The 17,256-nt window shown below is 37.6% G+C and overlaps 1 protein-coding gene across 5 annotated transcripts in view; it reads left to right on the top strand.

The window, feature by feature from the left end:
- dnajc6 (DnaJ heat shock protein family (Hsp40) member C6) overlaps nucleotides 1-17,256 on the top strand; it is an 81,131-nt gene that overhangs the window by 50,427 nt on the left and 13,448 nt on the right. For 3 of the 5 annotated variants that reach the window (XM_062978221.1, XM_062978222.1, XM_008109308.3), the window contains 10 exons: nucleotides 2,057-2,191; nucleotides 4,427-4,560; nucleotides 5,914-6,108; nucleotides 7,200-7,317; nucleotides 8,562-8,641; nucleotides 9,985-10,178; nucleotides 10,285-10,365; nucleotides 11,055-11,495; nucleotides 14,318-14,470; nucleotides 16,459-16,530. In XM_062978221.1, coding sequence (XP_062834291.1) covers nucleotides 2,057-2,191; nucleotides 4,427-4,560; nucleotides 5,914-6,108; nucleotides 7,200-7,317; nucleotides 8,562-8,641; nucleotides 9,985-10,178; nucleotides 10,285-10,365; nucleotides 11,055-11,495; nucleotides 14,318-14,470; nucleotides 16,459-16,530 — 1,603 coding nt within the window. The remainder of the gene's footprint in view (nucleotides 1-2,056; nucleotides 2,192-4,426; nucleotides 4,561-5,913; nucleotides 6,109-7,199; nucleotides 7,318-8,561; nucleotides 8,642-9,984; nucleotides 10,179-10,284; nucleotides 10,366-11,054; nucleotides 11,496-14,317; nucleotides 14,471-16,458; nucleotides 16,531-17,256) is intronic. The other 2 variants (XM_003220130.4, XM_008109309.3) reach the window with 2 other exon arrangements.

The following is a 17,256-nucleotide window of genomic DNA, read 5'->3' as shown; positions in this document are numbered from 1 at the left end:
CCTCCCGCCGTCTGACCCTGAATTCCAAAAACAACTTACGTCTCAGCACAGGAAAACACACCAGTCTTCAGGAAAGCGTCCCACACAGATCCCAAGCGTTTGTCCAGATTACCTTGCCCAACGCAATTTGCAATTGCTCCCAAGCCCCATTTTATGCCAGTTACAAATCCTCATCACTGTCAGCTGTCCTCCTTAACCCGGGCGTTTCCTCATCACTTTCCTCATCAGAGCTGGAACACCTCTGACTACGCCCCACAGCATCTCCAGCTGTGGATCCCGTCCCATCCCTCCAGCTAAGCCATGGGTCTAGTCCTGAAAGTCCCCATTCATCTTCTATCCTATCATGACCAGTGGCACCCAATTCCTCCCTTACCCGAGTCCAATCCATCTCATCCTCCTCCGAGCTAACCAGCCCCTCCTCCATTCTCTCCGTAAACCCCTCAAAAGACTCTTCGTCAGATGGTGCTGCAAAAATGTCTCGCAGTCTTTTTCTTTCTCGCTCCTCGAGAGTATCTGACTCTCGAGGAGTCTTACGCCCACGTCTGTCAGTAACAGAGCCATGAGGCTCAATCATAACACCCTCTTTCCATATTTTTGTCTTCTTAAGGGGGGGGGGGTCTTTCCCCATATAGATTGTTATAATATGGGTGGATATTTTTTTAAATGTCAGGAGCGACTTGAGAAACTGCAAGTTGCTTCTGGTGTGAAGGAATTGGCCGTCTGCAAGGACGTTGCCCAGGGGACACCCAGATGTTTTGATGTTTTTACCATCCTTGTGGGAGGCTTCTCTCATGTCCCTGCATAGGGAGCTGGAGCTGACAGAGGGAGCTCATCCTCACTCACCTCAGGTTGAATTCAAACCGGCAACCTTCAGGTCAGCAACCCAACCTTCAAGTCATCAGTCCTGCCGGCACAAGGGTTTATCCCACTGCGCCACTGGGGGCTCCTGCTGGATAAAATAAAATGATCTAATGATCATTTTCCCACCATGACCCTTACATCCAGACTTGGACATAAGAGACCACAAGTAATTTTTTTAAAAGCCTTCATTTTACTTTAAAAAACATAAAAGTCAAGTATGCAAGGACTATACTTCCCGATGGTGATAGTTCATGTTTAACAACACAGTTGATGCTATCACTTTCATGGCGTCTCATGTGAGCCATCAGCACTAAAGGTACACTTGTATTTCAGTGATTTTTTTTATTGTTCAAACCCACATAACATCTTAAATAACTTATAATTATAAGAAGACATTTTAAGACAAAGATACCTGGGGTTGATGACAATTACACAATGTCCTATGTTTTTGCTTTGTTAAGCTGATTTCTCTTTTTAAACTTTTAACTTTGGTTGCATCTACATTGTAGAATGAATGCAGCTTGAAGGATTTAACTGCCATGGCCTAATCCTGTGGAATCCTAGGATTTGTGGTTTGGTGGGGCATCAAAATTCTTTGGCAAAGGAGGCTAAAGAGCTTATAAAACTCTTAGATAAAGGTAAAGGTTTTCCCCTGACATTAAGTCCAGTAGTGTCCAACTCTGGGGGTTGGTGCTCATCTCCATTTCTAAGAACTGGCGTTTCCGTAGACACCTCCAAGGTCATGTGGCTGTTACCTTCTCACCAGAGCGGTACCTATTGATCTACTCCCATTTGCATGTTTTCAAACTGCTAGGTTGGCAGAAGCTGAAGCTAACAGCGGGCGCTCACTCCACTCCCTGGATTCGAACCTGCGACCTTTCTGTCTGCAAGTTCAGCAGCTCAGCGCTTTAACAGGCGCACCACTGGAGGCTCACTTAAAACTCTTTAACTCCCATGATTTCATAGCATTGAGCCATGGCAGTTAAGGTAGTATAAAAACTGCATTAATTCCACAGTTTAGATTAAGCCCTGGTTGGCTATCGGTCAAAGCTAGTTACACTTTCATCAAATGACCACAAAAGAACATGCTTTGAGGATCACATTGTCCTGCAAGGTGATGATAATATGACTGTGCTGTGAGTGCATGACTTGGACACGCTGAAATGATTGTTTTTCACTTTTGTTCTTTTTTCAGGTATCTGAATGTAGTTGGCCTGGTAGACAAGCACCAAGTCTTCACAACCTTTATGCTGTATGTAAAAATATGCATAACTGGTTGCAACAAAATCCTAAAAATGTTTGTGTTATTCACTGTATGGTAAGTCAGGCAGTAAGTAACCATTTTTCAGAAACCTCTAATTAAAACAAGCTTGCTTATAGAGAAGTAGAGACTATGAAAACTGCATGTTGAAAAAACCTCGTATTATAAACTGATATTGCTTAATAAAGAAGATGTTAATTTATTCAAAATATTACTTTGAATATGCACAACATTAAGAACAAGCTTTATATTTAAGTTGCTTATATTTAATATGTTAAAAGCCATTTCAACATGTCAGCATTGCAATGTACCATAATCCATACAATTATGCTAATGATAACTATGAGAGAATGTGAAGATGCAAATTAGCAGCCTCAGCTGTTGTTTTCCCAATTGTAGATATCCTGTAGCATACCAGTATTGATTGCAGTAAAGAGCAGAGACCACAGAAGTCCTTTCTTTTGCTTAAAATGTATCTGGAATGGATAATCTTCTTAACTCTGTTTGTCCCCTATTCATGTCTAGCCCCAACAAGTAAGATGCCACCAGTCAAATCTGAATTGATTCAGATTGCATAATTGATTAGATAAGAAAATAATAGTTTCCCCAAAAAAGAACATATTTGAACTTTAGAGAAGGTGAAATAGGATTTCCTACATTGTTGTTAGTATTGATATCAGAAATAGCTATTAAACGCAAATAAAAAATTCATAATTTACAAATTGGGGTACTGTTGAGTTTCCAGTTTGAACTCTGGGAACCTAGGAGGCTCAACTATGAAAACCTACTGCATTTTGTTGTATAATAGTCACTGTTTCCCCTATTATGCGGTGAAAAGAAATTGTGCCTCCTTTCAGCTATGGTGCCTCACTCACTTGCTCTTTCGCCCACCCACTCAGCTGAGTGAAACAACATAGCTGAAAAGAGGCACATGGGTGAGTGAGACAGGCAACTATTATTCAGTGGCAACTATAATGCAGTGGAATATGGTATTAGTTGACCTTAGTCACACTCAAAGTTCATTTTTCCCTGCCCCTTAAATGCCCTCTTCTGAGCCTTAGTATTACTCCCAATAAACTTTCTGTGGGAGTACCTGGATTGTCTTAAGATAGAAAGAATGAAGAAATGCCAGAATTACTTTCCTCCTCACATATACTTCCTAACCCTTCCAGCTATTCAAGAGACTGCCCATAGTGACAGAAGGTATAATTTTATTAATACCACAAGGTCCTCGTAATCACAGAATTCTTAGCTGTGTATTGGGGGAAAATGGTCTCTGTGGCATTTTCTATGTCCTCCAGGCGATTCTGTGTTATACTTCCCTCAGATGTTATTTTAGAGTTGTGTTGGAGGACTAGCAAATTCTTAAAAATATCAGTTCTCCAACCCAACTTTATGGTGTGCTGGGGTCCTCGTAATTAATGGTGTTTGGTCATATCAGTGGTTTCACATTATTGCATTCTGGCAGGGAATATATGCCCCATGGATATAGGGGTTTTATTCTATATAGGAACTTGTATCTTTGCAGCAAAAACCAGTATAGTAAAAAGTAACATTGAATGTAGTGTGTTGAAGGCATAGTGCTGAGTATGTCTCTGAGTATATCTAAGCAAAGCTGAATGCAACTTATTAGATTACAGGCTCTTTCCTTTGTGCAGTATGGCATACAGATTCTATATTGTTGATAGGCTTCTCTATCACATCCACCTACATGATGGGTGTGATGAAGAAGCCTATCTGCATGGAGAGTCTTTACACCAGTTAATAGTTTCCAGGGAGTTTTTTTTTTATATGGATTGGACGTATGTAAGCATTATTGAGTGAGTGGAACCGTAGGTGAATTATTATATTTCTTTTAGATATTAATAAGTCTGCAGTAATTTGCGACTGTGTGAATTTATTACTGAAATGTTAGTTGCTTGCAGTTGTTTCCAAAAGTAGAGCTTTAGAAAACTACTTTTTGGACTATGACCCTCAGTATCCTTGAGCCAGCAGTCATGTTGTCTGGGAGCATCCTGGGAGCTGTAGTCCCCAAAAATAACATTTGCAATCTGTAATATGTTCATTAAAATATTTGTTCCATTGCTACTAATCTCAGCTAAACATTTACTGCTGCTTAATTTATCTAATACTGTGCATGTTTATGTAGAAGGAGGCACATCTTTCATATTCTGGATAAAACAGGATAGTGTTTTAGCTTGGGAGTTCTATGCTGATGGAATCTTGTTCAGAGAGCATATTGTGGGGGGAAACAATTAGAGGGTGAAATTTTCCTGATGGGTGTTCTTGCGCTTTATTTGACAGGACGGTCGCGTAGCATCAGCAGTCCTGGTCAGTGCAATGTTCTGTTTCTGTCATCTGTTCTCTAATCCAGCTCCTGCCATTCAGTTGCTAAATTCAAAAAGACCAGGAGTTGTACTTTGGCCATCCCATAGAAGGTAAGGAACATTTGGTTTTTTGACTGACCAAATGTTTTATTTATTTTTCAGTGTAATGTTTATCTTGTACTTATGCCCATATTTTCGAACCCATTTTTGTGAACTCTACTCCTCTTCAACAGTTACAGAAGGAGTGAGAAAATACACCTGAGCCAAATTTTGCCTCCTCACACCCTCATGGGATGGATTGGCATGTGACTGGCCAAACAAAATATCTGGGCTGAGTTTCATCAGTGTCTGTGGAATATGGTGTTTATGCTTTAGTTGGGGGGGGGGGGGGGCGCAAACCAGGATTTTAGGATATTTGGGGTATGAAAATCTTTGCTTGAACATCACCTGAAAAAGCTATGTAGATAGATTCCTTCAAATATGGGTACATGCAAAAATGAGGTTAAGGGATGCCCTTTCTCAACTCCTAACTTATGGCTACATGGCTACACTGAAATCGATAGGTATTTTAAAAACTGTAACTGAAATGCAGAACTGGTTGGAGGTAACAATTGACTAAGTGCTTTAAGCCCTTTGATTTCTGCAGTTGCACACGAGTTCTCCTGAATAAGAAACTATTCCAGAATAAGTGGGGAAAATACTTTTCAAAGCTTCCCCAAACATCAAAGTACTTTGACGAAAAACATGGGCTGTTTCAGAAACACATATGCTGCAAGTATTCAAAGTTGCCAGCATTCAATCAATAGCCTAAACCAGGATTGGAATGATGTATTCCTCCAGACTTCTCAGGGCTGCTGAGGAGCCTGGCTAGTATAGTTCATGGTGAGGAATGCCAGAAGATGCTATCCAACGACATCTGGAGGACTACATGATTCCTAACCTGGTCTGGATTCTAAAGCTATATGTATATGTATGTATATATGGATTCTAAAGCTATATATATGAAAGAGGCAGGGAACATATGACTCTAAATATTACTGCATTTTAGTTTGCAAAAATCTTAAATTCCATAATCAGTAAGCAAGCATGATAAAACTACAAACCATCAACATCTGGTAGACCACGAGTTCCTATCCTGACATACTGAATATTGCTACAACTTTGAGTTGGGTGATTGCCTTGTTACGCGTTGCAGAGTCAAGTGGAACTACGTAATGTTCAGAATGCTATGTACATTTATGCCGATTTTCTCCCTTTGGCTATCACCGGATTTCCATCCATTCGTTCATTTAATGTTGACATGTTTATTTATCAGGTAAATCACTTTTATTCCATGACAGCAATTCTTGTTCAATTGAAAATATCACATCATGGCAGATTAAGCAAGCTATAAACATGCATTTTTAGGAAATGATATAAAGATACAAAGCAGTAGCATGAATTCTTTTGAATTACTCATTTTAGGTACCTAGGATATATTTGTGATCTAATAGCAGACAAGCCCATTCAACCTCACTGCAAGCCTCTAACGATCAAATCAGTCCTGCTCAGCCCAATACCATGTTTTAACAAGCAGAGAAATGGCTGCCGGCCTTTTTGTGATATCCTCATTGGAGAAACTAGAATCTTCACAACCTCACAAGAATATGAAAGAATGAAGTAAGTCCCTGCTGCATAGAAGGAGAATAGTGTATGAACGAAAATCTTCTTTGAATGACTAGTATCCATCATGCTCAAAGGAGTATCCAGAATGTCTAAGTCAACCCAGCATCCTAAACACTGGCACAGTCGGGCTCTAATATATGGTTCTAGTTTGAAGAGAACCTAGACATGGAGAACCTAGTTCCTATAGAATGCAAGGAATGCTAACTAGCTCCAGGAGCTAAATGTCTTCAGGCTGCTTGCTAGGCCGTTTAGAAGTGCTGGTTTTAGCATTTAAAGCTCTAAATGGTTTGGGGCCTTGTTACCTGAATGTGCATTCCTCCTATAGTTACCTACCTGGACTCTATGATTATTTCACTTTTCCATGTGACTAATTTGTGCTGTGAGACATTTCACTGTTAGTACCCTATTTGTGGAATGTCACCTCTAGAATAGCTTGCTTAGTACCTACATTTGATGCTAGTTTTGGATTTTGGAATATCTGTATCTGGATGTAATGAAATATTTTGGATGGGACTCAAGTCTAAGCATGAAATTAATTTATGTTTCATATAACCTTATACACATGTTCTGAAGGTAATTTTATACACAATATTTATAACAGTGTTATGCATGAAATAAAGTTTATGTATATTGAATAATCAGCAAGGATGGTGTCACTAACTTAGCCACCCATGTGTATGATTTTGGAAGATTTTAGATTTTGGAATTATGGATAAGGGATGGTCAACTTATACATGGATTGAATAGAATTTGCCATGTCATATGCTACTGAGATATACATCAATCTGTCAAGATGTTTTGAGAATTAAACAAGTAGGCGTTAATCAGAATATATGGTTAAAATTAAAAATAATAACATCAACTATTGTTACAGTAATCTGAATGTCATTTGTTTTCTAATTCCAGCATCAAGGTGTTTGGATTGCAACAACTAACCAAATTATGTGCAATCCAGCTAGCGTGTAAACTGAGGGATTTAAAAAAATATATTGGCTAGAGTATGATTTTGCTGTTTTCCATCTCATGTAGGTTGTAGCTATGTGTAATAACTGTTATATAAGGCATGCTGTTTTGCTTTTCTTTAGGGAATTTCGTGTTCAAGAAGGAAAAATTGTAATTCCATTAGGAGTCACTGTCCATGGCGATGTGGTTGTTTCAGTCTACCATATGCGATCAACTATTGGGGGACGACTTCAAGCTAAAGTATGACTGATGCAATCTTGAAATGCACAACTAAACATGCATGACTGTTAGCTGATCCAAGTCTGTTCATTCTTTGATTTGTAACAATGGGATATAAAAATGAGCCAAAAGGAGAATATCCTTTTGTAGTAAAGTAGGTTCAACACATACTTTGGCAAAACATAAACTAGGGAATGTGGAAGTAAAATTAGAGAGTCAGTAATGCTCCTTTTGTCAACCTGCTTGGTAAATGAATGAGGATCACTACATATGGTTTACCAGATGGATCCTATTTTAGAATATTCCTAATTTCAGACCTCTTGGCAGGCTTTGCTGTGTCATTCTTCATTTTGGGTTAGACTAAATGTTTAGCTCATCAAGCATTTTGTTTGCACAGTGGCCAGATAGTTTTCTATGAGGCATTCATAAGCAAGAACATAAGGGCAACGGCACTAATTGTCTCACATTCCATAGGAACAGATATGCATTGGCATGCAGCCTCTGATACTGCACATCTTAATAGCCTGGATAGACCTAATATGCCTACTTTTATCGGCCCCACTTTCTTGTATGATTCATATCTGTCTCGAAAGAAGTGGGAGGATTATATAGAATGACATTGCGGTCATCCTAACATTTATAAGGAGAAAAATAATATTTCTATATTGTGCACTTTACAAATTAACTTGCATCACGTGACTTTATGAACAGTAGATTAGAAGAAAATATTTATAATCATTTATCAGAACAGCTATTCTGAAATTGATTTTATTGCTATTTTAGTGTTATGTTAATTTGTTGTTATTATTGATTTTTACTATTTTGTTGGTCACTTTGACAACACGTTAAAAGTGTGAGTAATAAAGAATTATTGAATCCAGTATCATTCATATATAACATAGATGTATTGATATTGATAGTGTTTTAAGTTATTTATATTATGGTTTTAGTGTGACAAATAATGCACTCCTGTATGAGTCTACTGAAAAAGAAATCTCATGTAGTTCAGTATGGTTTAGGTGAGTCAGAATAAAATTACAGCCTAAATCTGGATCTAACACTGTACAACTGAATATGTCCTAATATTGCTTTCTTTTACTGATTTTTAAATTAGCCATTTCAAATTACCAGTATTTAATTTTAGAGATGTGTCTATAGCAATAGCTTATAGTGAAGTAGAACTGAATGGCTAATTTGCGTATGGTATACATCTGAAATCAGTTGTGCTTTATTTTTAAAATATAATGTTTATCATTTCTTTTTAGATGACAAACACACAAATATTTCAGATTCAGTTTCACACTGGATTCATAGCCCTGGGAACGACAGTATTAAAATTTACTAAGTGAGTATCTCACAGCTAGGGAGCATGTGCTGAATGGTGAAATAGGTGGATATTGGCTGATATGACAATGAGGTCCAACAGATGCAGAACCAAAATACACAAAGAAATCTATGTCCTTTACTGTGTTTTTTTTAAATTTTTAGAAATTCATGTGGTAAGACTAAAACATTTCCTTCCTCAATAAATGAATGCTCTGAAATAAATCAGAAAATTGTTAATGATAGTGAAAACACAGTAATGATTCTTGAAATTAAGGTTCAGGAGTGAATGTATGGAGGTGAATGGAGTGTGGTTTGCAGGCTAAATGAGGTCTGTTGTCTGCTAAAACTTTGAAACTTTTTTTTCGTGTCAGGAGCGACTTGAGAAACTGTAAGTCGCTTCTGGTGTGAGAGAATTGGCCATCTGCAAGGACGTTGCCCAGGGGACGCCCAGATGTTTTACCATCCTGTGGGAGGCTTCTCTCATGTCTACGCATGGGAAGCTGGAGCTAACAGACTGGAGCTCACCCCGACTGCTGTTGGTCAACAGTCCTGCCGGCACATTGTGCCACTGGGGGCTCCAACTTTGACACTAAAAATATCCAATACATGGGCGAGAAATATCCCTCCTATCTATCTCTAGATTATTGCAGTTGAAAATATTGAAAACATTGACTACAAAAATGTGTTGGATAATCCAGAACGTTGGATAAGCGAGTGTTGGATAAGTGAGACTCTACTGTACCTATCAGAACAAACTCATGGCTATGTGCATGTTGGGGTTGGCTCATAGGCTTCTTGTTTTGAGCTCAGGCTTTCTCTGAAGGTGCACTGATGATGATTGAACTCTCCCCTCATGTGCTCCTGGAATTGTATACATTCATTCACATAGCTGTCAAAAAATTCTTGTATCACACATTTCTTGAATTTGGACTCTACTTGATATTCCAAATCAGAAAATTGTTCTGAGATTCCAAATACTTAGATTCTGAGCATGAAAAAGAAATCAGTAACTGAGTGTCTCAATAAGTTTTATTTTGGATCCTGGCCACTATAATGACATGTTGTATAGGCTGGATAACATGTGATCCATCATGTGTTTTTGGGCTGGAACTCCCATTAGCTTTAGCTCAAATACTTAACTAAGGGGTGGTGTGGACTGCAATCTATGAATCTTCTAAAGGCCATAAATTGCACATTTGTCCTCTGCACTATATAATAGTATATAATGCAAGGCCAAGCTTTGATCATAACAAAGTAACTTCATTGTTGCCATCATATTCAGACTCAAAATTTGACTTTAACAGATCGCCTTTAAACTGTTTGTTTTTATTTTAATTTGAAGAACTTTCTGTCAATATTTAGACCTGAACTGGATGCATGTGATTCACCAGAAAAATATCCCCAACTGTTCCATGTCCTACTGGAGATAGAAATAGATTCTACTGATAGACCGACTGACTTAACTCCTCCATGGGAGAACTTTACAACAAAAGACATCAACCCAAGCATTCTTTTCTCTTCACATCAGGAACACCAGGATGCCCTTGCCATGGCTGGTAAGATATTTTATTTGTGTAGAAGTTTCAGCTTTCATGAAAACTTCAAGTTTGACCATTTTCAATTTCACTCATCTTTGGTTTGGTTTGACTTTGTACGTTATAGGTAGAGGTTCTATAGATGTGCCACAAGATAACCTAAAGAATGCTGGACAGGGTGCATTCTTGTCATCACTCAGCTGGCAAGGTACATAAGATTTCTGCTTGAGTAACACTTTCCTCAACTCATAATCCATATATTAGTTTCTTTCCCTCTTTCATCTCATTGTCAATCTCCAGAGAACCTGTCAATGCTGTGGGGCAGTTCATAAGCATTACAGGGTCAACAGAAAAGAACCGGCTAGTACATGCGTAGAATGTAATTGGCTCATTAAACTCCACAGAGCATTGGGGATCCGAGCAGACTCTGATATAATTCTCATTCTGTTTTCCATTATTACATCTGAATGTTATGGTGTCTTGAAAACACCATAGTTCTCCCAGTTTTGAATCCTAGGGTTTCTGATTTTTGTTTAGAATTTAACTAAAATTACTTTGTTTAAGTGTAAATGTTGTTATAATGAATGTTGTTTGCTTCCAGAAGAGGAAAAGTCCCCTACCAGTATCAAAAATTTGAGAATCAAAAGAACTTCTGGCTAATGTGGCGCTTCTGTTTAACTGTTATAGTGTCTTGAAAACACCATAGTTCTCCCAGTTTTGAATCCTAGGGTTTCTGATTTTTGTTTAGAATTTAACTAAAATTACTTTGTTTAAGTGTAAATGTTGTTATAATGAATGTTGTTTGCTTCCAGAAGAGGAAAAGTCCCCTACCAGTATCAAAAATTTGAGAATCAAAAGAACTTCTGGCTAATGTGGCGCTTCTGTTTAACCACTTAGATCAAAAACTGGAGAGAAGTGGCTCACATCCTAGTTCTGAAGACAAAGCAGCATTGGTTCATGAAGAAAGTGAGCAGTCGGATGATGAACTTTTATCTCTCTCCAGTCAGCACAGTAACACCAGTGCTGAAAAAATCCACGGGGTACCAAAGCACAGCAAAAAGCATCAAGAACCACCTGCTCCACCCCCACCACCAGAAGAAGTGGACCTTTTAGGTTTGGATGGCAGCCTTATGAGTAAGAACTTCCCAGCAGCAGCCACTGCACCACCCTCTAATTCAGACTTGCTGAGTGATTTTTTTGGGGCTGCAGGATCAAACCAAGGTGCACAACCTGCAGTTGAGGATGTTTTTCAGATGGGAGGAACTGGGTCTGCACAATCCACCCCAAGACGGTCTGCAGCTTCTGCATCCCCATCTTTGTCCCCGAGAGTAGGCGAAGGTAAATATTTCTGATTGTAGTACTTGGGATACAGTTTGTGTAAAAAAACACACACACATATCAATTTCTTATATTTCTGAAAAGTTGCTGATATTCAAGATTCTTTCTCATAATGCAAAGTAATCTGTTTCTGTGTTAAGATTCTCAAGATGATGATGATGATGATGATGATGATGATGATGATGATGAAGATGATATTTTATTTGTATCCTGCCACCATCTCCCCAAAGGGACTCGGGGCATTCACAAAGCACTCACTAGTGCAGTGATGGCCAACCTATGACACGCGTGTCAGCACTGACACACCTAGCCATTTTTGCTGACACCCTGCCACCTGCAAATTGATTTGGATGACTATGTCTTTTGTGGCCAAATTTGGTGTGATTTGGTCCAGTGGTTTTGTTGTTTACTCCATGGGAATTATGCACATTACATTTATGTGTGTGTGTGTGTGTGTGTGTATAATTATTATATCATTGTATTATTATATTATTATTGTAGTATATTATCATATTATTACTATTATATTATTATTATATTATTCATTATTCATGACTACATTGAAACTAGAATAGAGAGAATTCAGTGTGGAAACTGCAAGAGGTACCATAGATCGCTGTACATGGAAATAAGGGTAGTAAATAATTTTTGATTTATTAAATACAGTTATATATTACAATTATACATTTTTGTTATTTAAACTATACATATTGCGAAATTGTGGTTTTTTTCTCTCGAAGTGACACACCACCCAAGTCATGCCAGGTTTTTTGGTGAATTTTGACACACCAAGCGCAAAAGCTTGCCCATCATTGCACTAGTGCGAACACACATAATTTTAAGGGCTTTTTGAAGGATTAGAATCTAGAGATTATTATTATATGGTTGTTAATTTAATTTGGAACAACAGCCAGTAACTTAAACTCATAACCTGCCCACCTAGTGCTGCCACAATTCCAGGAACCACAGCCAAGGAGTTTTCAAAGTTTCCCTAACATTACTGCTTTTCATCCAGTCACTTTCTCTTTTCCTCTCACTACGTATTACTAAATCTTTGTTCCCTCTCACATAGCTTTCCTTTCTGCTTCATACAGTAGAGACTCACTTATCCAACATAAACGGGCCAGCAGAATGTTGGATAAGCAAATACGTTGGATAATAAGGAGGGATCAAGGAAAAGCCTATTAAACATCAAATTACATTATGATTTTACAAATTAAGCACCAAAACATCATGTTCTACAATAAATTTGACAGAAAAAGCAGTTCAATAAACAGCAATGTTATGTAGTAATTACTGTATTTACAAATTTAGCACCAAAACATCACAATGATTGAAAAGATTGACTACAAAAACATTGACTACTAATAGGCAGACTGCATTGGATAATCCAGAATGTTGGATAAGCAAATGTTGGATAAGTGAGACTGTACTGTATTTTATTTCTTCTCTTTCTCCTTTCCATCACCAATACATAGAAAAGATGCACCACTTTGAAATAACTAACTAGAAATCGCTAATTACTTTTGAGAACTTGGAGAATGAAAAGGTACTTTTTAGAAAAGTTTTGAGAGTAGAGTATTGTTAGACCCAACTAAAGTATACTCCCTGAAGACAGAATTTGCATAAGCATTTGTTTACCACTGATTCCATTGGTTTGCTTTTCTGGGGCTGTATTTGGTGCTAAATTTGTAAATACAGTAATTACTACATAGCATTACTGCGTATTGAACTACTTTTTCTGTCAAATTTGTTGTATAACATGATGTTTTGGTGCTTAATTTGTAAAATCATAACCTAATTTGATGTTTAATAGGCTTTTCCTTAATCCCTCCTTATTATCCAACATATTCGCTTATCCAACATTCTGCCGACCCGTTTATGTTGGATAAGTGAGACTCTACTGTAGATGAAAAACAGGACAATGTTTGTATAGCGTATATTCAATAGCCATGTGGAATAGGGTGTTTCAATCTGTGGAGCCTGCATGACAAGCTGGTGAATACTCATCTTCTATGATTATATTTCACCATCTATGGAAGGTACAGGAAAAATGATGGAAGGCACAGGAACTGTCCTTTTAAAAATCAGGCAGCCCTAGTTCAGAAGCAATTTGCATATAAAAACAGGCAACAGACATTTTAGGCTTTTTTCTCAGTATCTGAATTGGTATTCATGTATTTTTTAGTCTCTTCAGAACCAGGTTATTTTCTGACATATATTTTGGAAAAGATGAATGAGAAAAATACTGAGAATCCAGTGGGCCAAATATCAATAACATCCCTACAGTTATATAACTAGTAATATTTATATACACAGACAAGAAAACAAGAACAGCTGAACCAGAATAAAATAAAATTTAAAAATCCCAATACAAATTGAAGGTACTCTCCCCGTATTAACAAAAAACTGCTAAACATTTGGTGAAGTATTCTAGCAAGGGTGTTGGCTATTGTGAAGCAGTTATTACGTATGATTTCTTGTTTGGTTGTCTGGGTGGATGATGAGTCAGAAACTAAACATCCTCCTATAAACTCCCAGTTCAAGCATATTTTAGCTCGCTTTCAGTCATTTCTGCATTTCTGTCCAGATGTAAGAGGAATAAAATACATAGCAATGTGAATGAAACCTCTACATGAATTTTTCTTTTTCACACCTCTTGACTTGAAAACTGTTAACAAATTCTTAATAATATGTTTGTATGTGAGTACAGAACAATTATGAATAGTACAAGATGGCTCTGAAGTAAAGGATTATAGTCCATTGCTAATTGGGTGTAAAATGAATGCATAGTTTGAAAAGCAAATGTGTTGTTTTTGCAGCAACCGCCTTTGATCCGTTTGGGGGTAGTCCTAAGAAATCTGCTCCAGATCTCCTTGGCTCTTTTCTTGGTTCATCAAATGCTACCACAGATCCTTTTCTACAGTCAGCAAGGAGCCCTTCCCCTACAGTGCAAGGAGACCCTTTTAACATGGGTAGGATTTTACATCTACATAAATCTGTTTTCATTTTAAATTACAAGAACAAGTGGTGAAAACTTTTTTTCTCTGGAGTTGCAGAGCTATTGAAGAAGTGGGCTTATGTCAAATAAATGAAAGTTTGTGCCATATCCATCTTTATAATCTTTAAGGTGCCATAAGGTTTTCTTATAAATAGAATAATGGTGTAAAGCCATTTATCTTCTAGTTTTTTAAAATGTTTCAAACCACAGATATTCACCATTTTGCACATTATTAGGTAAAGGTAAAGGTTTTCCCCTGACATTAAGTCTAGTTGTGTCTGACTCTGGAGGGTGATGCTCATCTCTATTTCTAAGCCAAAGAACCGGCGTTGTCCACAGACCCCTCCAAGGTCAAGTGGCCGGCATGACTGCATGGAGTGCTGTTACCTTCCCACCTATTAATCTACTCACATTTGCATGTTTTCGAACTAAGTTGGCAGAAGCTGGGGCTAACAGCGGGAGCTCACACCGCTCCCTGGATTCAAACTGCCAACCTTTTGGCCATCAAGTTCAGCAGCTCAGCAGTTTAACTCACTGCACCACCAGAGGCTCCTGCACCTTATTAGCTTACCGAAAAACTTGTTGTTACTAGTAAGCTAATGCACATTATTAGCTTACCAGTAACAATTAACAAGTTTTTCGGTATGTCAACAATATATATAAATGTTTGACATCAAGAACTTTTCCATGAAATGTAAGGCATAGCATACCAGGGTGAGGCCTAAATCTCTTGCCCCCTAAAAAAAAGGAAAAAATAATAATGCGGCAACATCTTTGAGTCGAATTGGTTTTTATTTTCACATGAGCCTCTGTGAATATAAACCCATTTCTTTGGATGCAGTACTGAGTGATTCTGAAGACAAGGGAATACAACATATTTATACAGTTGTGGGATGTGACAGGATTGAGAAAAATGCAAACCAGGCCTTTGCCATAAATTTTCAAATGGTTGTATAAAGTGATACAAGTCTTTCAGAACTTTTAGAGTTGATTGTGAGAAAACAATAAATCTTTTTACCAAATGTCTTATTTCCCAAGACTCAAAACTCTCCCTGAGAAGATTCCTTTTGTTATGTATGCAGTAGCAAGCAAGGTTATGTTACATTCTCAACACCTATTGGGAAGGTGGCAGTTGTGGCTTACCAGATAGTGTTGGAAATAAATATTTAGTTTTCTTTGCAAGGTATGTTCAAAGGGGATTTGATTTTACTTTCTTCTGAAGCTGAGAGTATCATCTAGCAGGTTTTTATGGACAAGCAAGCATTTGAACCCAGGTCTCCAGAGCTGTAGTCCAGCACTAAAATCACTACTTCTTCTATACCACACTGCTTCACATTTAAAATACCCAAGCAGAAAAAATGTATTCATACGAAGAGGCACGTTGATTTTGAAAAGCTATGTCAGTGCTTCTTGTTTGTAAAAAAATGCAAAGGTCATAAATGCAATGTCCTCTAAATCTAATTCTAAATCTAGCCAACTGTAATTTCTAGAAAATGAATTCAAATGCTCCAGATTAGACATTTCATTAGTTTTAATTCTAAGCAAATTCTGTAATAAAAGGTAAATCAGGGACACTTAGATATCTCATTTGACTTGTTGAAAGAGAATGTGTTTGAGTGTATATATCTTCAAGTTGCCTGTCAACACCATGAATTTCATAGTGTTTCCTTAGGCAAGGAATACTAAGAGTGGGTTTAGGTCAATTCTATCCTCCAAAATATAGCCTACGCCACCTGGTATTCATTGGGTATCTCCTATTCAAGTACTAACCAGGACTTAGATTCCAAGATCACATTTAGGCACAGAACTACTTTACAACTGGTATTTCTGAAGCACACAAAAAGCAGAGTGCCACACCATTAAGTGATTATTTTTTTAAAAAAAGAACAAGTTTCAAAGGTTGCACAAAATAAAAACAAATTAAAATGAGTGTGGTAATAAGGAACTGTCATTTTGTTTTAGGTCCCTCAAATACCCCAACGGTTTCCATTCAACCAGATGTTTCGAGTGACTGGGAATGGCCTCACACATCAGGTTTGTCACAACCATTTTCTAACTGCTTTAAAAATAATCTGTATGAAATGTGTTAACTTCATCTTGAAATCATAATCTTTTCCATTAGGTCCTAACAGTCCATTTTGTATAATAATAAATTTATATAGTGGGGCAGTTATGCAGATAGCGTCCTTTCAAAAATTAGGTAGGCAGCCTTGTATTCTCTTGATGTTTGGGGCCTCTGATGTTTGAGAAATGTTTGCCTACCATTTCTCAAAAACCTATAGAATTTTAAAAAATATACCAGTACATCACATGTAAGAAGCTTGTACCAAAGGTCCATGAATTTGAATGTACTGTAAACTGCATGCATTTAACAAAACATATGAATAGTAGCCAGCGAGTGGCTTCTGTGATGTTTGTTAGAACTGAAAAATACAGAACTGAACATTCCAGGGATGGAAAAGTTTGGCCCTTCAAATGTTTTGGATTGCACCAACCTAAATCCTTTACCACTGAACATGCTGGGTGGGATTAGATCTGATCAAAACATCTGAAAAGAGCTTATCTGAAGCTTCTTATTGTTTTGATAGGCCATCCCCTATTAGTGCTGGTATTTTTTGCAGTACAGATATGAATTTATTTTCATCAGGATCACAGCAAGTGTGTAAAGAGTTAAATCACTCCTTCTTCTACTGATAATCAGCACTCCCAATTACTGTACTAATAAGGTTTTTATAAAAAACATGCATGTTGAATGCAAGG

Source organism: Anolis carolinensis, chromosome 4 (genome assembly GCF_035594765.1).
Source record: "Anolis carolinensis isolate JA03-04 chromosome 4, rAnoCar3.1.pri, whole genome shotgun sequence".
In the NCBI taxonomy this organism is placed as follows: Eukaryota; Metazoa; Chordata; class Lepidosauria; order Squamata; family Dactyloidae; genus Anolis; species Anolis carolinensis.
The sequence above is the reverse complement of the archived record's forward strand: the minus strand, read 5'-3'. Positions and strand labels throughout refer to the sequence as shown.